General features: G+C 45.3%; 1 protein-coding gene across 2 annotated transcripts in view; it reads right to left on the reverse strand.

The window, feature by feature from the left end:
* The window catches only part of EYA2 (EYA transcriptional coactivator and phosphatase 2), a 256,403-nt gene that overhangs the window by 35,071 nt on the left and 194,839 nt on the right, over nucleotides 1-26,493 (reverse strand). For both annotated transcript variants that reach the window (XM_032606781.1, XM_032606780.1), the window contains exon 10: nucleotides 1,892-1,981. In XM_032606781.1, coding sequence (XP_032462672.1) covers nucleotides 1,892-1,981 — 90 coding nt within the window. The remainder of the gene's footprint in view (nucleotides 1-1,891; nucleotides 1,982-26,493) is intronic.

Raw genomic sequence — 26,493 nt, forward strand, 5'->3', positions numbered from 1 at the left:
TTGTTTACTGCCTGGTCCCTGGGGATTTAGGGTGAATCAGACAGACGTCCCTCCTCGCACAAAAGTGACATTCTAAGCAGGAGACAGGGAAAAACTACATCTACCCTGGACTTTTCAGATACAAGGGCCAATAATTTCCATTTTTTGCTAAAGCAAGTTGGGTTTTACTATGTGTAATCAGCTGAGTCTTTACTATATTAGGCTCCATAATACTTGCTGAATTCAATTGCCATGTTTTTTTTTTTAATTTAAAAATTTAACTTTAAGTTCTCTCTTTTTTCCCCCCAAGACATAAGAGGACTTTGTAAAGGGAGCTTGCACATTGCTTTTGGCTAAAGAGATAGTTTTGGGCCTTGATGCTACTGGCATTCTCCACTGCTTCAAAGCTTTCTTTCTCAGCAAGTTTTTTTTTTTTTTTTTTTAATATTTAGTTATTTATTTAGGCTGTGCTGGGCCTTAGTTGCAGCATGCAGACTCTTGGTTGCCACATGCATGCAGGATCTAGTTCCCTGACTAGGGATTGAACCCCGGCCCCCTGCATTGGGAGCATGGAGTCTTACCCACTGGACCACCAGGGAAGTCCCCTTCCTCAGCAAGTTTCTATCTCAATCCTCTCTTTGAAAAAGATGTTGGGCAGAGAGCATCAATCTCATTTCACAGATGGGAGGACTGAGGCCCAAACGGCTTGCTGAGACTGGACGGAACACAAGATCGATCATTTCAGCAAGGATTTTCCTTTCTGGAACTCTAGGACTGCAGACTGGGAAGGAAACTCTGTATCCTTTCCTGACGATAAATGAGTAATGCTCTCAGTTGGCCAGGACAGATTTGCAATTTATAGCCTTCATATTACTACTTCACAGTTGAGTACCCAGGGATTTTCCAGATTCTAAGAAAAAAATATTCCTACTAGGATAAATAGAATTGTTCTTTTACATGCAGTTTTATTTTAGGTTGCCTTTATTTTTCAATCTGTTAAACCAATAACGAGAATATAATTTACAAAGCTAGAAGATTCCCACATTAATCCTCTTATCAACCAAAAAAACCTTCCTCACCTTGGAGAAAGCTGCTTGCTCTTTCATTAGGGGTAAGTAGTGCACTGCATTTCCCTCCTTGCTTTGTCTACCGGGAAGCTCAGAGAGACTCAACTTAACTGCTGTAGTTAGCCTGAGCCAGACTTTTTCTGGTACAATGCCTCACCCTTATTCATTACATGGCTTTCAATTCCTTTGTTTTGCTTTAGTAGCTCAATTTTAAATATGTTTTCTATTTGAAATTCTTCCCCAATCTTTCTGACACAGGCTGGGTATAAACAAACGAATTAAATTTATTTCTGAAGCTGCTCTCCCCCTTTTTCCTATCTCCCTTGCTACTTGCTTAGGGGCACAGGAGCAGATACTTTAAATCTGCGTGGCCCCACCACTCACTTTCTCTCTCTCTTTGTAAAACATGTTTTCAGGAGAATGCAAATTGTTTTTAAAAGCTTCCATCCTGGCCCACTGCTAATTATTCCTGACCCAGGAGGATCTGTACTAATTTGCCTTAATAAACTTTATTAAATAGCAAATTTCAGGAGGAAGAAACTACGCAGCCTTGATTGGATTAGTAAAACTGCCAGTGGACATCACCACTAGAGCAGAGAGAAAAGCCCATTAACCATGGAGAGGGAAGGTGGGGAGAGAATCCGGTCAAGTGTGTTTCCAATAAGCCATGGCTGGCCACAGTTTTGTGCTTTCTTCGGGGTTGTGAGCAAAAGTTTCTAGCCTCCAAACGAAAAAGGAAAAAAAAAAAAGGAAAAAGAAAAGGCAGTGTCTCTGCCCCCAAACAAGATGCAGGTGATTAAATACAGCAACTATGGGATGAAATGAGCAATCAAGCAATTCCAAACCTCCAGGTCATTGAAGAACAGATGTGTATCTGCGAGGTTGAAGATCATTTCTTCCATCATGAGGCCGACGCGCACGGACGCCGTGGTGTCCTGTTAGGAAGAACCAGAGAAAAGCGCAAGTAAGTGGAGTCACTGTCGTCTCAGCCTCCTCTCCTCCCGGCCCACCCCTGAATGGCAGATCCGGTCTGTCCTCATCTGCGCGGCTAGCACACGGCCTAAGGTGTGTCTCCGGGTGGGGTCGGGGTGATAATGTTGCACAGCTTCTGAGATTTCACTTCTACTTTCTCATCATTTCTACTTACCCTCGTCAGTGTTTAAATCTCCCCCCACAAATATGCCCCTGGAATGGCAACTGTGTTCAGTGTTGCAAGAACCAGAAACGGCTGTAGGAAAGGAGAGCCTCTTGGAGAATGTGTGTTTCCAGGGAGGCCTGAGTGATTTCAGGGAAAGCAGTATAAACTATGTATAAACTACTGGGAGAGCTGGGATGTTGGTTCTCTCCTTACAACGATCGCTCTATGGCTATAGCCCTCCTCCTCCGGCTATTTAAAAAAGTACTCTTATCTAACAAGAGAGGATTAACTACGAAAACAAACATATAAACAAAACCCACTGTAGGGGACTTCCCTGATGGTGCAGTGGTTGAGAATCTGCCTGCCAGTGTAGGGGACCCAGGTTCGATCCCTGGTCCAGGAAGATTCCACATGTCGCAGAGCAACCAAGCCCGTGTGTCACAACTACTGAGCCTGCGGGCCACAACTACTGAGCCCTTGCGCCACAACTACTGAAGCCCATGTGCCTAGAGCCCGGGCTCCGCAACAAGAGAAGCCACCGTAATCAGAAGCCCACACACTGCATCGAAGAGTAGCCCCCGCTCTCTGCAACTAGAGAAAGCCCGTGTGCAGCAATGAAGACCCAATGCAGCCAAACCAAACCAAAGAAACCCACTGTAGTACATCCATACCCGGGAAAACGAGGCAGCCATTAAAAAAATGGAGTAATGCTAGAACTCATGACATGAAAGAAGCATCCAGAAAAGTAGTATTAAGGAACAAAGGCAAGCTGTATCACAGTATAGTGTGTAAAACACAGTGTACAATAAAAGGGTCCATTCTCTCTCTGTCTCTGTCTCCTCTTTTCTATACACATAGCATGTAGACTGCATTACTCTTTACCCATATTTGGGGTCCCATCCTGAAACGCTTCTCCCTGTAGGAAGATGATATACACCAGGGGCTGGCAAACTACGGCCTGAGGGCCAGATCTGGCCTGCTGCCTGTTTTTGAATGGCTCACGAGCTAAGAGTGATTTTTACATTTTTGGACAGTGTATTGTCTACGGTTGCTTTTGTGCTTTGCAGGCAGAGGTAAGTAGCTGTGACAGATCCTTACAGATCCTAAAATACTATCTGGCCCCCCGCAGAAGAAGGCTGCTGGCCCCTGATATAGATGCTCCCTGTTGAGATGTGACCATAGGACTTGCTTTGGCCAATGAAATGTGAGCAGAAGTTATGTTTTGCTTCTGCTTGGAAGCTTTAAGAGCTAGTGCATGGTTCACCATGCTCTCTTCCCACTTCACAAGGCTAAATGTTCCAGATAAAAGCTACTCGGTTAGCTTGGGTTCCAGAGTAAAGATGATGAGAGTCAGAGCTGCAACAGACCACAATGGACACGTACTACAAATAAGAAGTAGATGAGATTGTAAAGCGACTGTACTCCAGTTAAAAAAGAAAGAAGTAGATGAGATTTGGGGGATGTTTTTTACTGCAGCATAACCTCACCTATTCCAACTGATACATGTGGAGGATATGGAGCATATGGCACACAGTGGTTCTCAACCCGGGCTCTACACTGTGATGATCTGAGGAGCATTTAAAAATCCTGATGCTCAGGCCATACCCCTGATCAATACAATCAGAATGGCTAAGGGTGGGATCCAGGCACCAGAAAGCTTTACAGAGCTCCCCACTTGATTTCAATGTGCAGTCGAGGTTAAGAACCACTGGTCTCGGAAAATAGCTAGCTAGTGGGAAGCAGCCGCATGGCACAGGGAGATCAGCTAGGTGCTTTGTGACCGCCTGGAGGGGTGGGATAGGGAGGGTAGGAGGGAGGGAGACGCAAGGGGGAAGAGATATGGGAACATATGTATATGTATAGCTGATTCACTTTGTTATAAAGCAGAAACTAACACACCATTGTAAAGCAATTATACTCCACTAAAGATGTTTAAAAAAAAAGGACCACTGGTCTAAAAGGAGGGACAACACTTAGTAATATTCCTGGTTGATGCCTATTAAGTGATTTCTCTGTGCCACTCTCTAAGTATTAACTCATTTAATCCCCACAACACTCTCTCAGGTGGGCACTAGTACTTTCCTATTTCATAGATGAGAACACTGAGGCTCACCGAGTAACCTGCTCAAGGCCACACAGCCAGCAAGTGCTGGGATTTGAAGCCAGGTCATCTGCTTCCAGCAGCACTGCTTCAGAGGAGGCACTGGAGGGGCCAGGATTGGGAGAGGAGTAAAGGGGGCCTTGACCTATCACTCCATACACCTCTTTTCCCCGCTGAATTTTTTTACTGGGAGGCTGCATTACTTCTATTATAAAAATAAATAATGAATGACATAAACCCTTCTTGACCCTTAAAAAAAAAAAAAAAGGAAAAAACCCGTAGCTGGTGATCTCAGCTTCACACACACAACTGTGAAGAATCAAGCCCAGGAACGCAGCCATTAGGTGAAACATCTCATTAGGGCCCCAATAGCCAAGGCTTAGCACTCCAGATCCTGGCTGGAAGTCGCAGGGTAGAGCGCTCCATGAATAACGAAGAGAAAAAGGGGAAAACAAACTTTTCAGGGCCAAGCAGGGAATCGTTGTGTGACCTGGCAAAAGGGTTTGGGGGTGTTTCCACACATTACTCATACCCAAACCATTTCACCTCTGCAGGATTGCACATTCTTTCTTGGCGTGGCTGTTTGTATACCTAACCACCTGTGCCCAGCCCTCCATGTACTAGACAGGAAGCAAGAAGAAGGGGCCAGGGCTTCCCTGGTGGCGCAGTGGTTGGGAGTCCGCCTGCCGACGCGGGGTATGCGGGTTTGTGCCCCGGTCTGGGAGGATCCCACGTGCCGCGGAGCGGCTGGACCCGTGAGCCATGGCCGCTGAGCCTGCGCGTCCGGAGCCTGTGCTCTGCAACGGGAGAGGCCGCAACAGTGAGAGAGGCCCGCGTACCGCAAAAAAAAAAAAAAAAAAACAAAGAAGAAGGGGCCATCCAGACTTATCCTCTGAAAGGATTTATTCAGAAAAATGTCAGGTCCCATGCCAGCACACAACAGGAAAAGTAATTATTGTAGACAAAATGGCTTACCTATGACAAGTATTTGCATAGTTAGAAGAAGCCAAATCCTCTCTATCGATAAAGCTGAAACTATGACTTACTGATATTGGGAGGATGTGAAGAGAAAGTCTGCATGTGTGTGATAAAGGCAAGGGTGAGAAAAGAGAGCTAAAGTCTTATCTTCCAGTTTGGGAAGCCAGAGACCACGCCTAAAACAGAAAAACAAAAAAATCAAGATGTGGTCACAGAAGCAGGTTACTTAGAAATTTGGAGGTGACCCAAAGAATCAGCAAGAGTTGAAAGTTGTTGCCTCTGCGAAGAGAGGGTGGGGGTGGGTGGAAAGTCGCTGGGGACTGCTGTTTTTCGTAATACTTTCCTTTGGAGAACTCTATGGATTTTAAACTCTATGCATAGATTTCTTGGATTAAAAGAAAACTAAATTAAAAATAAAAGGAAACATACTCAAGTAATATTACCCTACAGTAAATATTAAACTGGAAAAAGACCCATACATGTGAACAAGGGACATGTAAAAAGATGTTCATTACAGAACTGTCTGTAAATAGCAAAAGTTCGGAAACAATTTAGCTGTCCAGCCAAAGGAAATTAGAGAAATAAAATGTAGAATATTCATACAATGGAAAACTAAACTCAATGGAAAGAAATGAACCAGACCTCCATGTATTACCAAGGATGCCTCAAAAAAAAAAAAAAAAATTGAGTGAAAGCAAGTTTTCTGGAAGTTATATACTGCATGTTATTACCATTTATTAGAAACATATACAATGTTACTACATATTTTCCATGGGCACTTATATATTTGTAAATATCTGCAAGGATATACCCAGAGTCAGAACAGCAATTATGTGCAGAAAGCAGAGAGGAGGAGACAGAGGAATTAGAGGTGATGATCAAAGTGAACTTTAGTATTATCCAGTATATTCTAAACGTTTTTTAAAGAGAAGGGATTCAAACATTTCTTGTATAATTAAAAATTGAAACAAAAACTTAAAGACACCCAAAAGTTTCTGAGGAGAAGCTTGAGAATACCCAACTATTCCCTAAGCATTCTCTGATTTCAGCTTTTCCTAGAATCTGCTTGCATGCTGCCTATTAGATTGTTTTGAACTATGTAGGGGGGACCTCTTTTCAAGACACTTGATAAAAACTAGTTGTGCTGGGGTGGAAAAGTCTGGAATAGCCCATGAAAAGCACAACTGTCCCAGGGGTTAAGTAACACGAAGTGTTACTCTGGGCCAGACCACTCTATCCAAGGAGAAAATGTTTTTTTCAGGGTTGTGAAGACTGAGAAAAAAAGAAAAAAAAAAAATAGTGGAGGCTCAGCATTAATTAATGTGAAAGACAGCTGGAGTGAGGACAGGATGACAGATATGGGTTTCATCTCATGCTGCCCGCTGAACGCGCCCCTAATATGCTCTATAAACACACCGCCCTGGTCTGTTGGCTTAAGTTACCCTGTGCAGCTTGGAGCGGGAGGACGCCCTATCTGACCCAGCACACCTCCCAGTCAAAGAAAGCCTAAAATATGGGAGCCTTCATGCCGTGTCCTTCAGCTAATAAAAGGCTACAGGCTAACGCTGCAGGGAGGATTAAATGAGGTAGCACACGTGTAACCCCCTAACCCGGGGCCCAGTATGCAGCAGGCACTCCCCAAGAGTTGGTTATTATCAAAATCCCCCAGTCCACTTCCTCACCCCCTTAAACAAAGAACCTGCTTCTGTAAACCCAGCAGGAACACCCCAAATCAGATGGTACTTTATTAAAGATGTACTTTATGAAAGTACCATCTCACATGAAAACCATTTTCTTAATCATTACATACTCTTTGGATTAAAAAAAAGATCAGTGGTTAATTTCCTAAACAAGCAACAGCAGAAACAGATTGTGCTTAAAAAAACAATCCATTTAAACCAGAATGAAGAACTGAGAAAAGGGGAGTTTTTCCAAAACAGGCTTCAATTTGTAACTTGTCTGTTGAAAGGACTGTGCTGGGAGCTGGTGGGGTTCGGGTGGATGGAATGTCATCTTTGTCTGACTCAAGAGTTTGTGGGTGGCTCTCTCCCCGTGAAGGTACAAATCAGAATAAGGCACGGCAGATTTTTCCAATGTGCTCTAATGTTCTACAGATTTGTCAGGGTTCAGTTTTGATGATGGCGAGGTGGGCTATGCACGCACTCATTTAGGAGGTTGATGAGGATGCTCTGAGCGTTGGAACCCGCCCCCCCCCCCCCCCCCCACCCCCCCCCCCCCCCCCCACCCCCCCCCCCCCCCCCCCCACCCCCCCCCCCCCCCCCCCCCCCCCCCCCCCCCCCCCGCCCAGCCAAGACAGATGCTGTAGACCTGGATGCAGCTCTGTAACCTAATTATCACGCATTCTTGGTGAGGTTCTCTTAATTAGAGGAGGATGGTGAGGACATTCACCATATGGGCTGCTCTGAGATCTGCCTTGTAGATCAATAAGTTATTTTGTGACGTATGGCTGTATTTCCTGGATGGAGGGGAGAGGGCACGTCTTTCCTAAAACGAAATTAATCTGATGTCAAACAAACCTGAATGAAGAAAACGGGATGTGGATTCCTGGAGGTTTCACATCTGAATCAACTTTTGCATTAATTTAGATGATGGCAACTGTTTTCTGTCAAGTGCCTCCATCACTCCCCAATACACAAGCTCTCCAATTTAAGCCATATTCTTAAGAGGGCTACTTCCCCATCCCTGCGGATTAGGAAGCAACCATTTTCATTTCAAAAGGAGTCCACGTTTTCAACCGAAAAGTTGTTTTTAATGAATCACAACTCTATTTGTCCAATAAAGAATTTCCTTTGCTGAATTTTCCAAGTTTTCTCTTTTAAGCACATAACGCTTTTCTAGCAGATGGTTTAATTCATCATTTAATTCTACCATGTTTAATTCAGAGGTGACAACCCTTTGAACAGAAGAAAGGCTCACCAAAATTCATCTTGAAATCAACTTATATGACTGTGGTCTTTTGTTTTTTTTCACAGCTGGTTGGATAATAATAACAGCCAATCTTCATTGAGCGCTTTGCAGTAAGTTAACAGTGTGGGCTCTGAGCCAGACTGCTTATGTTCAAGTCCAATTCCACCTCTTACCAACTAGATGACCTTGTACAAGTTACTTAATGTCCATGTGCCCAGTTACTCATCTGTAAAATGGGGTTACTTAACTCATAGGGTTGTTACAAAGATTAAATGAGCTTTTCAAAGTCTAGGTTATAAACCTGTTAGTGAACATTTACTTTAAATGTCCAGCATTAAAAAAGAAAAAAAGAATAGAAAAAAATACAAGAGAATCCAGGGGTCAGTAAACTGCCTGTTTTTGTAAATAAAGTTTTATTGGAACACAGCCATGCCTGTTTGTTCACTTAATGTTTATGGCTGCTTTTGTGCTACAATGGCAGAGTTGATGGCTGCTACAGAGCCTAGCCTAAAGCCTAAAATATTTATCATACTTTCACAGAAAAAGTTTGCCAATCTCTAGAATAGATGACAAAATATCAGAGTACATCATATGCAGTAATGATGAACTTCTATTTTTGTTGGAATGTGTGTGTGTGTGTAAGGGTGGGGGGATGCTGGAATTCAGGTCTGATCTGACTCCAGACTCCATTATCCTCTGGTTATGCCATGATGCTTCTTTGCTCTGAGGAAGTGCCTGACTTTGTGGCTCAGCCACGTGACTGGAAAGAAGAGGTGCGTTGCCCCCTGGAATATCTAGATGCAGTAGCTTCTATAGTACCTGGTGGTCTCCACTTGAGCTGGTTTCCTCTGGGGATCCCTGCTGTGAAGATCTGGAGGCTGTCTGTGCAGGCGAGGGTTAACTCAGCAGGCCTGGGTTACTACTCAAACGCTGCATATTCCTAAGAAAGGTCTGACTTCAAGACTGGTCCTTGGCTGGCTCCTGGTGGATGAGCTCTGAGCCCTTGGGTCAAGCAGTACCAGTTGATCAGATAGTTTATGCTAACAATGTGATTTATGGTGACTGCCTGCTTTTGTTTGAGGGGCTGGAGTCTGCCATGCAGATGCTGCATGCCTGTATCACTGACCCAATAAGACCCTGGAAACCAAGGCTCAGGTGAGCTTCCCTGGTTGGCAACACTTGGCACGAACTATCACACCTCAGTGCCGGGAGAATTAACTGGACTGTCTGTGCTCCATTGGGAGAGGACACCTGGAAGGTTGGACCAGGTTTTTCCTGGACTTCATTCCATGTGCCTTTCCCTTCGCTGATTTTAATCTGTATCCTTTTACCGTAAAAAACTGTAACCATGTGTATAATAGCTCTTCTGAGTCCTGTGAGTCCTTCTAGCAACTCATCAAACCTGACGGTGGTTTTGGGGGCCCCCAACACAGTGTCTTTATTAGACACTTTGAAAAAACACCAACTGGTTAACAAAAGAGGCAGCATGATACGGTGGAGATACCTAATCTCTCCGGGAATGAACCTTCATATCTGTAAATTAGCAGTTCATAAGTTTTAGTAAAAATACCCATTATTGGCCTTCCAGGGTGATCTCATAACCTAGGTCTGGTCAGAATCATTGTGACTGGTTCAGGGATGGTCATGTGGCCAATGGGAGCCAAGTAGAGCTGGCTCTAGGATGTCAGCTATAACTACTGGGAAACAGGCACCTTCTTACCCCTGAGGTGGCTGAGCTGGGAGAACCTAAACTTGAGGATGCTGGCAGCCATCTCTGTCACCAAACTGGCAGAGCCTTACGGACAACACACACAGATTCATAGGAAATTATTGGGGGATCAGATCCCACTGTTCCCAAAGTCTACTTCTAGATATTTCGGTTAAACATTTTCCTTTTTGGCTTAAACTAATGTGCATTGAGTTTCTGTTGCTTATAATCAAAAGATTCTTGACTCTGCTCACAACTTTCCGGTGTCTGTACAAAAACAGGTACTTCCGACTGGCAACGGCCATGGGCAAGTTCAAGTGCTTCTACAAATCTTAGCAATGATTGAGCCTTGCCAGGGAGCACTTCGGAAGACTGTCTTCTCTCTTTTTTTTTTTTTTGTGGTACGCGGGCCTCTCCCGTTGCGGAGCACAGGCTCCGGACGCGCAGGCTCAGCGGCCATGGCTCACGGGCCCAGCTGCTCTGCGGCATGTGGGATCTTCCCGGACCGGGGCACAAACCTGCGTCCCCTGCATCGGCAGGCGGACCCTCAACCGCTGCGCCACCAGGGAAGCCTGTCTTCTCTTTTGATGGCTCCTCTTACTCTCCGAACCCCAAGGTGATGTTAAGTCAAGTGCAGGGAAGGGTCCGACTTATTATCTGGTCTTAGAGCCACAGTCTCTCCTTTACACAAGCGTCATCCTAATGGAGCAAATGGTTTCCCCCAAATGACCACCACAGATTACCCCCACCAATCACCAAGTGTGCATGGAAGTGGCCACAGGCAAGAAGCTCCATGAAGCAAAGTGGTTGAGAACATCTACTGTGGAGTCAGCCGGACCTGGGTTCAAATCCTGGGACTGTCATTCCCCAGGGACATGACCTTGGTTGAGATGTTCGCCCTCCCTGGCCCTGAGTTTTCTCACCTGAATACAAGCAGAGAGTCCTTTCTAGGGCTGCTGCAGGATAATGCATGTGATGTGACTTGCTCCTGGTGCTTAGGTATTATTAGCAAAAAGCAGCAGAGTCCAGAATCTTCCATCAGAAAATTTTCCCCATTTAGAAATTCCCAAGCAATAACTTAACCTGGTATTTTCTAAACCATGGCTATTCTTGTAACGCCTTTGCAAGTTTCCCATGCCCGAGAGCAGCTGTGTTATGTTAACTTAGTATTTTCCTTTAATTCAGCTACCCCTCCCCCAACTTAAAAAAAAAAACGTAAATGCGTGCAGTTTAGAAAGAAACTTGTCATCATGACCGTAGACGGCAAACCTGTCGCACTCACCATCACTGGACGTTAACCATGAAGATAAGCATGTGTATTAGTTTCTCATGGCTGCTGTAACAAATTACCACAAACTTAGTGGCTTGAAACAACACAAATTTATTCTCTTACAGTTCTAGAGATCAGAAGTCTAAAATCAAGGTGTTCCTTTGGGAGGTTTCAAGCAGAATCAGTTTCCTTGTCTTTTTCAGCTTCTAGAGGCCACCGTGTGTTCCTTGGCTTTGGTCTCTCCACTACAGCCACTTACTGCTGACCTCGTATCTCCTCCTATCCACTCTCATCTCCTGCCTCCCTCTTAAGAGGACCCTGTGATTACATTAATCACACCTGCGAAATCTCTTTTGCCATACAAGGTAACATTCACAGGTTCTGGAGACTAGGACCTGGATGTCTTTTGGGGGCCATTTGTTTACCTACCACAGCATGCAACAATAAAAAAAATCACAGAATGCTGCTCTTTTGGGTACATGATCTCATATACCATGTTCTAAAGCAGTGGTTCTCAGCAAAGGTGGCACCTCCTTCTAGAGAGTAGTTTGGAAGTTCGGGGGACATTTTTGCTTGTCATAATAATTGGGGGGAGGTGGTATTTGGGACAGTTTGATATTGTGATTTATAATAAGAAAATATATATTTGGGGCTTCCCTGGTGGCGCAGTGGTTGGGAGTCTGCCTGCCGATGCAGGGGACGCAGGTTCGTGCCCTGGTCCGGGAGGATGCTGCGTGCCGCGGAGCGGCTGGGCCCGTGAGCCATGGCCGCTGAGCCTGCGCTTCCGGAGCCTGTGCTCTGCAATGGGAGAGGCCACAACGGTGAGAGGCCCGCGTACCGCAAAAAAAAAAAAAAAGAAAATATATATTTGGTTTTTGTCCCTGTTTGTGGTACAGAACTACTACTAAAGCCCTCAGAATTTCTAACAGCCAAGATATGGCAGCAGGCTAAGTGCCCGTCGGCAGTTGAATGGATAAAGATGTGTTGAATGGATACAGATACACACACACACACACACACACACACACACACACACACACACACACACACACACACTGGACTATTACTCAGCCATAAAAAATTTGAAATCTTGCCACTTTCAACAATATGAATGGACCTGGAGGATATTTTGCTTAGTGAAATAAGCTAGACTGAGAAAGACAAATACTGTATGTTTTTACTTATATGTGGAATCAAAATGATAAAACAAATGAACAAACATAACAACACAGAAACAGACTCATAGATGCAGAGAACAAACCAGTGGTAGCCAGAGGGGTGGTGGGGCGGGACATGGGTGAAACAGGTGAAGGGGATCAAGAGGTACAAGCTGCCAGTTATAAAATAAGTCACAAGCATGTAGTGGACACAGCACAGGGGATACAGTCAATAGTAGGATAATAACTTTGGCTGTAATCTACAAAAATATTGAATCACCGGGCTTCCCTGGTGGCGCAGTGGTTGAGAGTCCGCCTGCCGATGCAGGGGACACGGGTTCGTGCCCCGGTCCGGGAGGATCCTACATGCCGCGCAGCGGCTGGGCCCGTGAGCCATGGCCGCTGAGCCTGCGCTTCGGGAGCCTGTGCTCCGCAACGGGAGAGGCCACAGCGGTGAGAGGCCCGCGTACCGCAAAAAAAAAAAAAAAATATATATATATATATATATATATATATATATTGAATCACTATGTTGTACACCTGAAACTAATACAACATTGTAACTCAACCATACTTCGACTTAAAAAAAAAAGTGATAAAACTAAAAGAAGTGTCTTTTGTTATTCATAACAAGCCCCTTTCAACATCAGAGTTTACGTTAATACGGTGACTTTTAAAAAGTGCTAAGTACGGGACTGGTTGCCAGGGAAACCAAGCATGTGATTAGACGGTTGGAACTTTCAGCCCCGCCCCCTGGTCTCCCTCTAGGGAGGTGAAAGAGGCTGGAGATTGAGTTCAGTCACCAATGGCTAATGATTTCATCAATCATGCTTATGTAATGAAGTTCTCCATAAAACCCCAAAAGATGGATTCGGAGAGCTTCCGGGGTCGCGAATGTATCCACATGCTGGGGGGTGGCACCCCAGTTTCATGTGGGTGCTCCTGTGCTGGGGACCCCTCTGGGACCCTGCCTTATGTACTTCTTTGTCTGGCTGTTCTTCTGTATCCTTCATAATATCCTCTGTAATAAACTAGTCAGTCCGTGTAAGTAAATGTTTCTCTGAGTTGTATGAGCTCTAGCAAATGAACCTAAGGAGGGGGTCATGAGAACCTCCAATTTATAGCCAGTCGGTCAGAGGCACAGGTGACAATCTGGACTTGCAATTGGCATCTGAAGTGGGGGCTGTCTTGCCGGACTGAGCCCTTAACTAGGGGGATTAACCTGTGCTGCTGTCTTCAGGAAGATAGAGTCAGAATTGAGTTAACTGCTTGGTGGTGTTGGAAAACACACACTAGAGGGTGCCAGGGAGGTAGGACAGTCATTAAAAATGAAAAATTGTCCCGCATCCCATGTAACTTTCATATCTCTTGCTGGACCCTTGTAAAAAACCCGTTTCTAATTATCTGAGCCTAGACTGCAAGTCATGTCTTTACTTTATTCCCAAGGGGCCTTTAGATCATCACTGAGGATGGAAACAAGCACATCTGTGTGCTGGGCTACATACAAAAACAGCTAGCTTCCCTTCACCTGCAAAGCTGTTGTCTACATGGCAGCCAGATTGCTCCTTTTAAGACAAAAATCAGAGCTGTCCCTCCTCATTTAAAACCCACTAGCATCCCCAGGCCCTCTGAATAAAGCCAATATCCTTCACTTTTCCACTCCAACGCACATGTCTGCTCCTTGAGCTTGCCAAACTTGATACTGCCTCAGGGCCTCTGCACTTGCTGTACCCGCTGCCTGGAATTCCCTTTCCCCAGACGCTTTCATGGCTGGCTCCTTTGAAACATTCAGTTCCCACTTTCAATACTAGAAAGACCTTCTCTGACCATTCCACTTCACGTAACCTGGATGCTGACCCTCTACTCAAGCTATATCTCATTACACTGTTACAGTTTTTAATAGCATTTATCATTATCTGTAATAATCTTACGATTTTTGGTGCTTCTCTCTCAATCAGAAGGGAAGCTCTATGAGAGCTATTGCTATGTCCCTTGGACATGGAACACAGCCCAGTACTTAGCAGATGCTCAGTTAAGCGTTTAAAAAAATGAATATATAAGCATGTGTAAGCTTTATGTATATTACCGCACCTCCTCCTCAAAATATCTTTTCCCTCTTTTACAGATTCAGCAAGATTCAAAGCAATGAGGTGACTTGTCCAGGGTCACACTGCTAATAAGTGACAGAGCTGGGATTTATCCCAGGGCTACCTAAGAAACCAAAATCTTACCCATTTACTCATGAAATATGACTTTGCAGGAACTAATGACATAAAGTACTTTATTAGGGAAAAGAAGCTTAAGGCAGATTACCACCAGAATTTTTTTTTTTGGTAAATGCCTGATTTAAAACTGTTGGGGGGACTTCCCTGGTGGCGCAGTGGTTAAGAATCCGCCTGCCAATGCAGGGGACGTGGGTTCCATCCCTGGTCTGGGAAGATCCTACATGTCTCGGAGCAACTAAGCCTGTGCACCACAACTACTGAGCCTGTGCTCTAGAGCCTGTGAGCCACAACTATGGAGCCTGTGAGCCACAACTATTGACCCTGCGTGCCATAACTACTGAAGCCCATGCGCCTAGAGCCCGTGCTCTGCAACAAAAGAAGCCACTGCAGTGAGAAGCCTGCGCACTGCAATGAAGAGTAGCTCGCGCTCTCCGCAACTAGAGAAAGCCCGCGCGCAGCAACGAAGACCCAAGGCAGCCAAAAATAAATAAATAAAATAAATAAATTAAAAAAAAGCAAACCAGGGGCCTCCCTGGTGGCGCTCATGGTTGAGAACCTGCCTGCCAATGCAGGGAACATGGGTTCGAGCCCTGGTCTGGGAAGATCCCACATGCCGCGGAGCAACTGGGCCCGTGAGCCACAACTACTGAGCCTGCGCGTCTGGAGCCTGTGCTCCGCAACAAGAGAGGCCGAGACAGTGAAAGGCCTGCGCACCGCGCACCGCGATGAAGAGTGGACCCCGCTCACCGCAACTAGAGAAAGCCCTCGCACAGAAACGATGAACCAACACTGCCAAAAATAAATAAATAAATTTATTTAAAAAAAAAAAAAAAAAGCAAACCAAAAAACTTGCTGAGGTCTACTTTTAATGAAATGAAGGATCCATTTAATTAAATTACACTTCCAAAGTTGAGAAAAATGGCAGGCAGCTGCCATGCAAAACTCAGCCCTGATTCTTTTCTCAGGTCTCAGGCTGGCTTTCCTTTCTAATAACTGCTGGGCTTCTGAGTGGATAAAAGGAGAGGCCACGGGCTTGGGAAGGATCTCCCCTTATTGCCTCTGAGCATTTGTGCCTCTCATTTCCTGGTCTTGATATGGAAAAGCAAAGTTACCCAGTAAATCCCTCACTTCTCAGCTGCCCCCCTCCCTGCCCCCCAAGCCAGGAATGGTTCTTTGGGAACCAGACACTTTGGCTGAAATTGGAAATCAGCTCACTTCCGCCAGCTCGAAGGGCTCTGAACCCTTCCTTGGTTCCCCAGCCTTGCCCCCACCACCCTACTCCCGACTTATAGTAACCCATAACTTTTTAGGATGTCATCGTATGTGTTAAAAAGGGGTGAGTTGGGCTTCCCTGGCGGCGCAGTGGTTGAGAGTCCGCCTGCCGATGCAGGGGACACAGGTTCGTGTCCCAGTCCGGGAGGATCCCGTGAGCCATGGCCGCTGGGCCCGTGAGCCATGGCCGCTGAGCCTGCGTGTTCGGAGCCTGTGCTCCGCAGCGGGAGAGGCCACAGCAGTGTGAGGCCCGCGTGCCGCAAAAAAAAAAAAAAGGGGGTGAGTTGTGGGAAGTAACCACACTTGGTTACTGGTAACCAACTTCAGGGCCTCTCTAGATCCATTAATGTTATCAAATGCAATGCTTGCAAAAGTAATTTTCAGAAAAAAACAAACAACAAAAACCATAACTCTATTTGAATACTATCTTGTTCTCACAGGGATCAAAGATCGGCTGCTTCCAGGGGTAGTCTCTTTCACCCTGTTCAGGGGGGTCTCAGGGGGAATGCCACGGTAGGTCTTTCAAGATGAGAAGGGGGCAGACCACAGACTCTCCTCTGAGAGGCCTGTATTCTGACATCCTATGCGTTAAACCCACTTCTAGTCTCTAAGTGTATCCAGCCCCAGGTGTAAGTCCTCCCGGACTGTTTGCTTATCTTTCCTGCTCCAAAGGCATCTCTGAGTGCTCCCAGGGGGAGGCAAGTCTTGGTGCCTCCAAAGAGGCATCCGGAGATTTCCAAACACTTCTCTCAGCTCAAAGCGTCTTGGATGATGAAATTAGTTGACACTACTTTGTGCTCCTCATAAGGCATTTTCTTAGGGAAATGTATATAATGAGCAGAGGTAGATGTTTGGGAATTTGGGATGTGGTCTTCAAATATTTATACCCTCGCAAGTTCATCAATGGCTAATAGTCGGGTGAGAACTCAGCTCCTTAGATGTGTTTCTGAAAAACTGGTGGCATGGTTAATAGTCAAATTCACTAACAGAATTACTTAATGAATTACTTTCTTTTTTTTTTTTTTTGGCCGAGCTGCATGGCTTGCGGGATCTCAGTTCCCTGACCAGGGATTGAACCCAGGCCACAGCAGTGAAAGCGCCAAATCCACACCACTAGGCCACCAGGGAACTCTTAATTACTTTAAAAGAAAAAGCTTGGCTTAGTTCTTTAGGAGTCTGATAGGTGGGTGCACGAACATTGCTTTTGTGTGTTTACAGAATGTCTCTAGAATGAAAAACTGGAGCTTTCTATAAATCAGGCTTGGTCAGCCGCGGCACTGTTGACATTTTGAGCCACGTCGCTCTTTGCTGGGGCTGTACTGTCCACTGTAGGGTATTAAGCGACATCCCTGGCCTCTACCCATTAGATGCCAGCAGCACCCCTCACCCGGGTTGTGACAACTAAAAATGTCTCCAGACAAGCGCCCGGGAGGCCAAAGTAGCCCCAAGTAGAGACCCGCTGCTCTAAATCCTCTAAAAATAATGAAAGGGTTGGTTCTTAGTGTTAGTCAATCAACTTTGTAATTCTAGAGCGGGCAACCTTATTAATGAAACTAGCTTTCTAAATCAGTGACGGGCTAAAAAAAAAAAAAAAAAAAAAAATCAAAATCTCGCAACCAGCTGAGCGGAAGGTGCTGTACTTCTGTCTCAAAGGGCAGTGTGACCCAGTTGTTCAGAACCACCACCGCAGCCAGACACCCGTCTACAAACTCGGGCTCTGTCCTTCTTACTAGAAGGTGAGTGACTGCTAGAAGTCGCTGTGCCCATTTCCTGGCCTGTACATGTGGGTAACCATAGCATCTACCTCCTAAAGTTACGGGGAGAGTAAGTGAGCTGATGTACGTAAAGCTCTTTAGATGGACGTCTGGCTGGCAGCAAGCACGCCTGGTGGGTCTGTCATCCTTACTCACAGAATGGCTTCTCTGGGGCCTCACTGGCCACACCCAGCACTTGCACTGGGCTGTCCCTTTCTCAGGTGCCACCCGAAGGGGAGATCAGGGGAGACGCGGAGCCGAAGCTCGGTTTGGCATTTTGTGATCCCGGCCTTTTCCTCCTCATTTCAGCACCCAGACCGCCACAAGCCAGGCTTGTGTCTTGGGGGGACCCTGTCTGGGCTTGCAGACTTCTGCTGCAAAGGGCGGCCTTGCCCGCTTTGGAGACGGTTCACAAATATAGGCAGCTTCCCACCTGCGTTTGCCTGGCTTTTCTCCTGTGTAGATTACCCTGATGCCCCCAACTTCGGGACAATGCACTTCTGTACCTACTCTGGAATGGAGACCTCTCCCCTTCTCTTTTAAAGAAAAACAAAAAACAAAAAACACGCAAACACACAAAACCAATCAAAGCCATCACACCATAGAAGCCAACTGGGCCTTTAAAAAATCACAGCCAAGTAGCTGTTTACAAGCTGAACAAATAATTACTCTGCCACAAGGAAGAAAAGTATTAATTAAAGCTCTTCATTAAACCAGGCTCACTATTCTGTGGGGTTTATCTCTTGCAAGTGTCAGCCAGAGGTTAGGGAGGGATTAACACACAATGGAGGGCTTTGCCAGTTAAATCTCCTCCTTGTGGTTGGCTTTTAATAATAAAGTTGTCATTAAAAGAAAGAATTTAATGGTTTTAATTGGGTTTAATTACTTGGAAACTCCTGGAAAACAGATTAGCTTGTTTGAAAGAGGAAGACAAGAAAATGATGGTGGTAAAGAAAAAATAGGTTGATTCACATGTTTAAACAGTAAAGTTAAAAAAAAAAAACACCTGGCTTCTTTGGCAGTTTCAGAGGAGAACACAGAAAATAGAAAGGATCTTCTAAGCTCAGCAAACGGGTCTATTTGTACTCACAAGCACTTCACCAAAAAAACTGTAGGATAAATCCCATCATCACCGAATTACAAAAGAATCAAACTGACTACAAATGATAAAATCACAGTCAAATGGAAGAGAATAAACAAAGGTGTCTAAACTGGGTCGTCTTTTGAAGTTTTACACAACTACGCAGCCTCCTAGATTTTTTTTTTTATCCTTTGAAAAATGTTCTTTCAGCCGGAGGTGTCTGGCGGCTTTAAAAGCATTTTCCTAGGACGTAAATTTAAAGGCCAAAAAATAAACAGCTAAGATAAATGGAGCTGCGAACATGTATTAGGGGGACCAACTGTCCTGATGTGACTGAACTGAGGAGGTTCCTGGGACTTGGCACTTTGAGTGTGAAAACTGGGAAAGTTCCAGACGACCCAGAAGAGATGATCACCCTAACGTGAGCCACCATTCAGGACCAAGGGGCATTTGACGGCATGGGAGACCAGCGCATTTTTGGACGTTCACAGCAAGTGCTTAGAACAGGGCTGGACACCACCCAGCAAAGTGTCTCCTGCTTCTGTCCAGCAACGGACATGTCCTCATCAATGCTGCGAGTCCTCTGCTTACTATTATTATTATTACTGTTATTACTATTCGTAGTGGTAGTGATACTTCACCATACCTTCCAGAGAGAGGACATTCTTATCCAACCAGCAACACGCTTCTAAAGATGCAGTTCTTTGAAAGACATTCATTCATTCATTATTATTTATGATTATATTTATTATTCATTTACTCTACAAAAACCGTTCACTACATAGGAGGCACAGTTCTAAGCGCTCCACATATATTAACTCTTTTAATATTCCCCCAGTGACCCCATGTAGTAAGTATTATTGCTATTGCACCCACACTACAGAAGCAGGGACTGAGGCACAAGGAGGAAAAGTGACTTGCCTGAGGTCACGTGGCTAGGGAGTAGAGCAGGCTTTGAACCTGAGCTGTCTAGCTCCAGAGCCCATGTTCTAGACCAGAGGTGGGCGAACTTTTCTATAAAGGGCCAGATAGTAAATATTTTAGGCTCAGTGGCCCATACGGTCTCTGTCACGACTACTCAACTTTGCTGCTGGAGAGTGAAAGCAGCCGTAGACAATATGTAAATGAACGAGCACGGCTGTGTGCCAATTTGGCCCATGGTTAGGGTGCAGTTTGCTGACTCCTACTCTAGACCACTGTTACAATGTCTCCTACTGTGATATGTCTCAGACGCTGAAAGTCCCTTGCTACATGGAGCTTACATTCTAGTGGAGAGGGAAGGGCATGAAAAACGGAGACATTTCATTTTGAATCGTGACAAGTGTTTTGAAGAAAAGGAAACCTGAAGATGCGCTAGAGGGGGAGAGAGAGACCAAATATGTCTGTGTCTATGTGTTTTGGGGAGGGCTGCTAGAGATGGGGTGGTCAGGGAAGGTCCGTCTGAGAAGGCAACATCTGAGCAAAGGTCTAAACGAGACAAAGGAGCCAGCCGTGAGGTGATTTGGTAGAAGGAACAGCCAGTGCAAAGGTCCTGAGGCAGGAACAAGCTTTGCGTGTTTGAGGAGTAGACAGAAGGCCAGTGTGGAGTGAGCAGAGAAAGTACGTGGGAGAAGGAGGAGAGAGCCAGGCAGGAGAATCAGATAATTTGGGGGATTCTAGGTCACCGGGAGGAGTCTGAACTTTGTTCAAAGCGAGCCTCGAAACCAGGGAACAGTTTCAAGCAAGGACAATGAAGAGACCTGATTTATATCCAAAACGGATCTCTTGGGCTGCCTTCATGGCACTGTGTCATCATGTCCAACCAAAACCCAGTGAGGCAGGTATTGTTACTGTACCCGTTTTACAGATACGTCTGACTCCGCGAATCCCTAATCTATTAAGTAACAGGACTGGGACTTGTCTCCAGGATGGTCTGCTCCAATCTCATCCTTTCCTCCCGATGCCACTCAGCCCTCAAGGATGCAACTCTGACTGCCTGGACCATCATCATCTCTCAGTCCACAGGCTTCTTTGTGTTGAATATCAGGAAAGCAAGGGTGTTTGGCATGAGCCCACACAGGCATGATTTCAGTCTGCAGAAAGGCTAAACAATTTACAAACACCGACAGTGTATGGTATGATGAACAGAGCTAAGTGTCCTATCACCCCCCTCCTCCAACAGAAAACCTAAAGAATGGGAGGTGGGTAGGAGAGAACAAACAATTCTTTTGAGTAGCAAAATCAATTTCCTCTTAAATGGTGACAGAGCACTCAACGTACTGTCAGCTGGAGGAGCCAAGAAGGACTGGATGGGGCTTCTTTCAGTCCCAAGGGTCATGTTCTCACAGGCATCCATCAGGACACAGGACTCCTCTTCTCTCACTCCCCAACTTAGCTGTCAAGGCGCAGCATGGCTGAGGAGGGCATAAATTCATCCATCCATCCAACAAATATTTACTGAGTGTCTTCTATGTGCCAGGCACTGTTCCAGGCACTGGGATACAGCAGCAAGCAAAGCAGCCATAAACGGATGAATAAGGCAAGATTTGCGGTATGTCTGATGGCAGGGCTGCTGTATGGCCGCACAAGCTGCTGTGTATGGCTGTGCACTGCACAACCCAGGGGCATCATTCACAAACACCGCCATGAAAGTGCCGCTTCCTAGAGTTGAGCAAAGTGCATTCTGCACAGCTGTGCCCTGCCAGGAGGTGATAAAGACTAATGGGAAAAAATATAGCAAAGGATTTGTGTTGTGTGGGCTCTGTGGGAGGTACTGCAGCTCCACAGGATGGTCAGGGAGGTCATTGCTGAGAAGGTGGCATCTTCAGGAGACGAGGGGGGAAGCCATGTGTGAGGAGGAACATTTCAGACAGAGGGAACCAGGTGTTCAAAGGCCCTGAGGTCGGCATGTGTCTGGCAGGGCTGAGTACCACTGAGGAGGCCAGTGTGGCTGGGGTGGAGTGAGGGAGGGGAGGAGTCCTAGGAGATGAGGGCATAGAGGCAATGGGCCAGACCCTCTAGAGCCACATCTAAGGGCATGGACCCTGGTAACTGGGCCAGATTTGATGTCAACTTCAAGTGTTTACTGAGCACCTACTATGTGCTGGGTAAGACCATGCAGGTTCTTGGCCCTCATATGGCTTAAAACATACACGTGGAAGTGAGTGTCTGCTGTTCTTGTCTGCCCAGCATCCATGCACCTGCTGATAGCAGCATTTCCTGAGTGTTTTAGGTGGAACTGCATCACTCCCTGTCTGTGTAGTTCCGAGGGAGCCGGTCCCACCTACCCCCACCTTTGAGTGACTGGTTCTAGCTATAGGCCACGGAGAGCTTCGTCTGGCACTCGGTTGCAACTACTGGGAAAACGTTATTCTGTTTTCGCTGGGGTCACCGAGCTGGCAGGATGTAGGTCTTGTGCTGCTTGGGGGAATTTTTGCCATGACATGTGAAAGGAATGAAGCCAACCCAATGGAAGCAGAGCAAAGAGATGCAGAGAGACTGGCTTCTACTGACACTGTTTGAGCCCCAGGATTCAGCCGCGCCCCTGCACTTTTGGTTATAAATGCCAATAAATTCATTTTTCTGCTTAAATCAGCTTGCGTTGGGTTTTAACAGAAAGAAAATTAAGTTGACAACTAATTACAGGGCACACAGAATGGGCTGTGCTGGGAAGCAGAGAAGTGGAGAGAACTAAGACACAGTCAGTCCCTGCATCTGAGGTGCTGGAGTCGAGTTAGGGAGAGACACAAAAAAGTAGATGATAAAATAATTAGTGACAAATAGTATAGGGTGCTAAGGGAGCACACAGGAGGGACACTTAACCCAGTGTAGTCAAGGAGAGCTTCCCAGAGGCAGAGATGTCTAAGATAAGACCTGAATGCTGAGTTAGCATTAGCTGGGCAAATGGTTGGCGAGTGAGGAAAGCACTCCTGGCAGAGGGAACAGCACGGATAAAGGTCTGGATGTGGGGGAGTCTGCTGGTGCAGCCGTAAGGCTGTGTAGCCTGAAATAGAAAGCTGAGAGTCTGAGAGGTGAGGCAGGACAGAATGGAAGGAAGTAGGTCATGAAGGGTCTGGAAGCCAGCCCAGAGAGTTTGGACTTTATTCTGTGGATGAGGCACGAGAGACAACAAGACTTGTAGAGACTAAGCAGCTCACTGAACTGAAATGGTGCAAGTGAAACATACACCTTGTTGATCTTTGATTTTCCAACTCTGGGTACAACTCTTCTTACAGAAAGACAATAGTGCAAGTGAGATAGCAAACAACAGCTGGCATTTGGCCTTAGTGTTAGGGAGGCAATAGGGAGTGGTGGGGATTGTGGAAAACTGGTGGCCACCGACCCCACTGAAAGGAAGCAGCTGCTATGCAGCTCCAGCCAAGTGGTGACATTTGGGGTTCTGGGTGCTGCATGGCCAGATCTTCTGATTTTTCAAGAGAACCCAGAAGCCTGAATTTCTGTGTAAAATCTCCCAATTTAAAAAATTTATTTATTCATTTAAAGTATTGTTGATTTATAATATTATATTAGTTTCAGGTGTACAGCATAGTGATTCAATATTTTTACAGATTATTCTCCATTAAAGATTATTACATGATATTGACTATAATTCGCTGTGCTATACAATATATCCTTGTGGCTTATCTAAAATCTCCCCATTTGATGGGTCCTAATCAAACTTACAAGCTTTTGCACAGCAAAGGGAACCATAAACAAAATGAAAAGACAACCTACGAACTGGGAGAAAATATTTGCAAATGATGCAACTGACAAGGGCTTAGTTTCCAAAATATACAAACAGCTCATACAACTCAGTAACAAAAAGACAAATAACCCAATCAAAAAATGGGCAGAAGACCTAAACAGACATTTCTCCAAAGAGGACATACAGGTGGCCAATAGGCACATGAAAAGATGCTCATCATTGTTAATGATTAGAGAAATGCAAATCGAAAGTACAATGAGGTACCACCTCACACCGGTAAGAACGGCCATCATTATAAAGCCTACAAATAACAAATGCTGGAGAGGGTGTGGAGAAAGGGAACCCTCCTATGCTGTTGGTGGGAATGTAAATTGGTGCAGCCACGATGGAAAACAGTATGGAGGTTCCTCAGAAAACAAAAAATCCAGCAATCCTAGTCCTGGGCATATATCTGGAAAAAACTATAATTTGAAAAGATACATGCACCACTGTGTTCATAGCAGCACAATTTACAATAGCCAAGACATGGAAACAACCTAAATGTCCGTCGACAGATGAATGGATAAAGAAGATGTGGTACGTATATACAATGGGATATTACTCAGCCATAAAAAAGAATGAAATAGCGCCATTTGCAACAACATGGATGGACCTAGAGATTATCATACTAAGTGAGTCAGACAGAGAAAGACAAACACCACATGATATCACTTACATGTGGGATCTAAAATATGACACAAATGAATTTACCTACAAAACAGAAACAGACTCACAGAAATAGAGAACAGACTTGTGGTTGCCAAACGGGGGTAGGGGGGTGGGGGAGGGATGGACTGGGAGTTTGGGGTCGGCAGATGCAAACTATTACATATAGGATGGATAAACAACAAGGTCCTACTGTATAGCACAGGGAACTATATTCACTATCCCGTAATAAACCATAATGGAAAAGAATATGAAAATATATATATATAAGTGAATCACTTTGCTGTACAGAAGAAATTAACACAACATTGTAGATCAACTATACCTCAATAAAATAAATTAAAAAAAACTAGCCACTTTAAATGCTGGCAGCTAATTTCAAAAATGTAACCAAAAAATATGTTTGAGAGTCAGGTGTAGCCTGCAGACCTCCCCTCCCCAACAGGGGGAAATCGGGCATAGGAAGGAACTGGAGTTGGACTGCAGGTTTGAAAGCTACGCATGGAACTTGGGGGCCTTGTGATTGGCTGTGGTCTGCTCGGTGGCAGAGCGGCTTCCAATGCCCTTTGGAGTTTTGGGTCTGATCCGTTTTCTGCCATTAAGTTACTAGGTTGGTAGTCTTGGGCAGGGCCTCCGTGTCCTGGGTACAATGGGGATCCCCACATCTACCTTGTAGGTTTGTCTCGAGGACCAAGCAGGTGACTCCTGACCCAGTGCCACGCACACAGGGAGAGATTGACACTTTTTATCCCTATAATCAAAGGCTTCTGCGTATGGGTTATGATATGCTAGAAACTGAAATTCACCGTAAATGTGAAGTACTTATTTTTATTTATTTTTTTTACTCCAGACACCTAAATTCGACAATGAATGAAATGGACAAATTACTCAAAAACTACAAACTACCAAAACCCACGCAGGGTGAAATAGCTGTAACTATTAAAGAAACTGAAATCATAGTTAAAAACCTCCTGAAAAACGAAATCTCCAGGTCTACATGGTTTCACTGGAGAATTCTACCAAACATCTCAAGAAGAATAGCACCAATTCACCACAATCTCTTCCAGAAAACAGAAGAGGAGGCAACGCTTCCCATCTCATTTTTTGAGGCCATTATTACCCAGACACCAAAACCGGATAAAAAGAGTATTTAAAAAAACACCCTCATTTTTCAAGTAAAAAATGTTCACCATTTACCAGCTCCAGGCAGTTTGTGTTCCTTTAACAGCACCTACAGTGCCCTTAGGGAAACATTATATGATTCCCAGGCTGGTCTTTTGAGGTCAGTGGGGCAGGAACTGTTATTCCAACTTTACAGATGGGTAAACCTCTATTTAGTTCCAAAATATTTCCATCACCCCCAAAAGAAACCCCACACCCACGAAGAAGTTGCTCCCCATTCTCCCTCCCCTCCGGCCCCTGGTAATGACCAGTCTGTATCCTGCCTCTCTGTGGATTTACCTACTCTGGATACTTCATGTAAATGGAATCATACAGTGTATGACCTTTTGTGCCTGGCTTCTTTCCCCTTAGCATAATGTTTTTGGGGACTGTCCACACCGAGCATGTATTAAGTACTCCATTCCTTTTTATGGCTGAAAATATTCCATTGTACGAATATCCTAGGATGTGCTTATCCATTCAACCATTGATGGACATTTCCAAAGAGATTCTTAAACTGCATATTTCTCTTTGAATTAGGCCCTGTTGGGGAACTTGCATCAGCGCTTTCCCCTCTCTGCCATCGGAAGGGCCCACAAGTTCACTAATTCACAGAGGAATTGTGGGAAGCAGGCACGGTGCGGGGAACCTCTTATTTCCCTGTCAAAGTCAACCCCCCATACAACCGCCTTGATACCTTCCTGCCACTCACCGAGTGACACCCTCATCACCAAAGGCTCACGGGAATTCCAGTGATCTTTGGACAGCTCAGGAGCCCTATTGTTGGGAAGTAAACACCGTAAAAAAGTGCAGGTGGGGCTGCTGGGGGAGACGGCTTCTCAACCTGCTAGTTAAGTGTAAAGGAAAATTGTTCCCATTATTTAGGTTCGCAAGGTGCCCGGGATTTTTTTCCCACCACTTATCATTGTGAGCAACACCCCCTATATTTACAGCGGACAAAAGAGCTTCTCATTCTAACCCAACCGACAATTTGTTGTAGGTTTTGCACAGGAGATTTGAATCCCTCTTATTATCATCTTTTTTTTTTTTTTTCAGATGCCCTCCAGCATTCGTTGAAAGGTGGGGCTAGAGAAAAAAAAGTTGGCCTAAGTAGTCTGGGGAAGCAGTCGCGTTTGTTAAATTTGGGGGCGGAAGATGAGGAGTACTCAGGAGTCTTAACTAGCTCAGAAACCCTCCACCTAAGTAGAAATGGTCTCTCTCCAAGCAGCCAAGAGCACGGGGCTTCAAAGAAAGTCTCTGCTAATGAGCGCTTTTCTGACAACCC

The sequence above is a fragment of the Phocoena sinus genome, chromosome 15, assembly GCF_008692025.1.
Source record: "Phocoena sinus isolate mPhoSin1 chromosome 15, mPhoSin1.pri, whole genome shotgun sequence".
Taxonomy (NCBI): Eukaryota; Metazoa; Chordata; class Mammalia; order Artiodactyla; family Phocoenidae; genus Phocoena; species Phocoena sinus.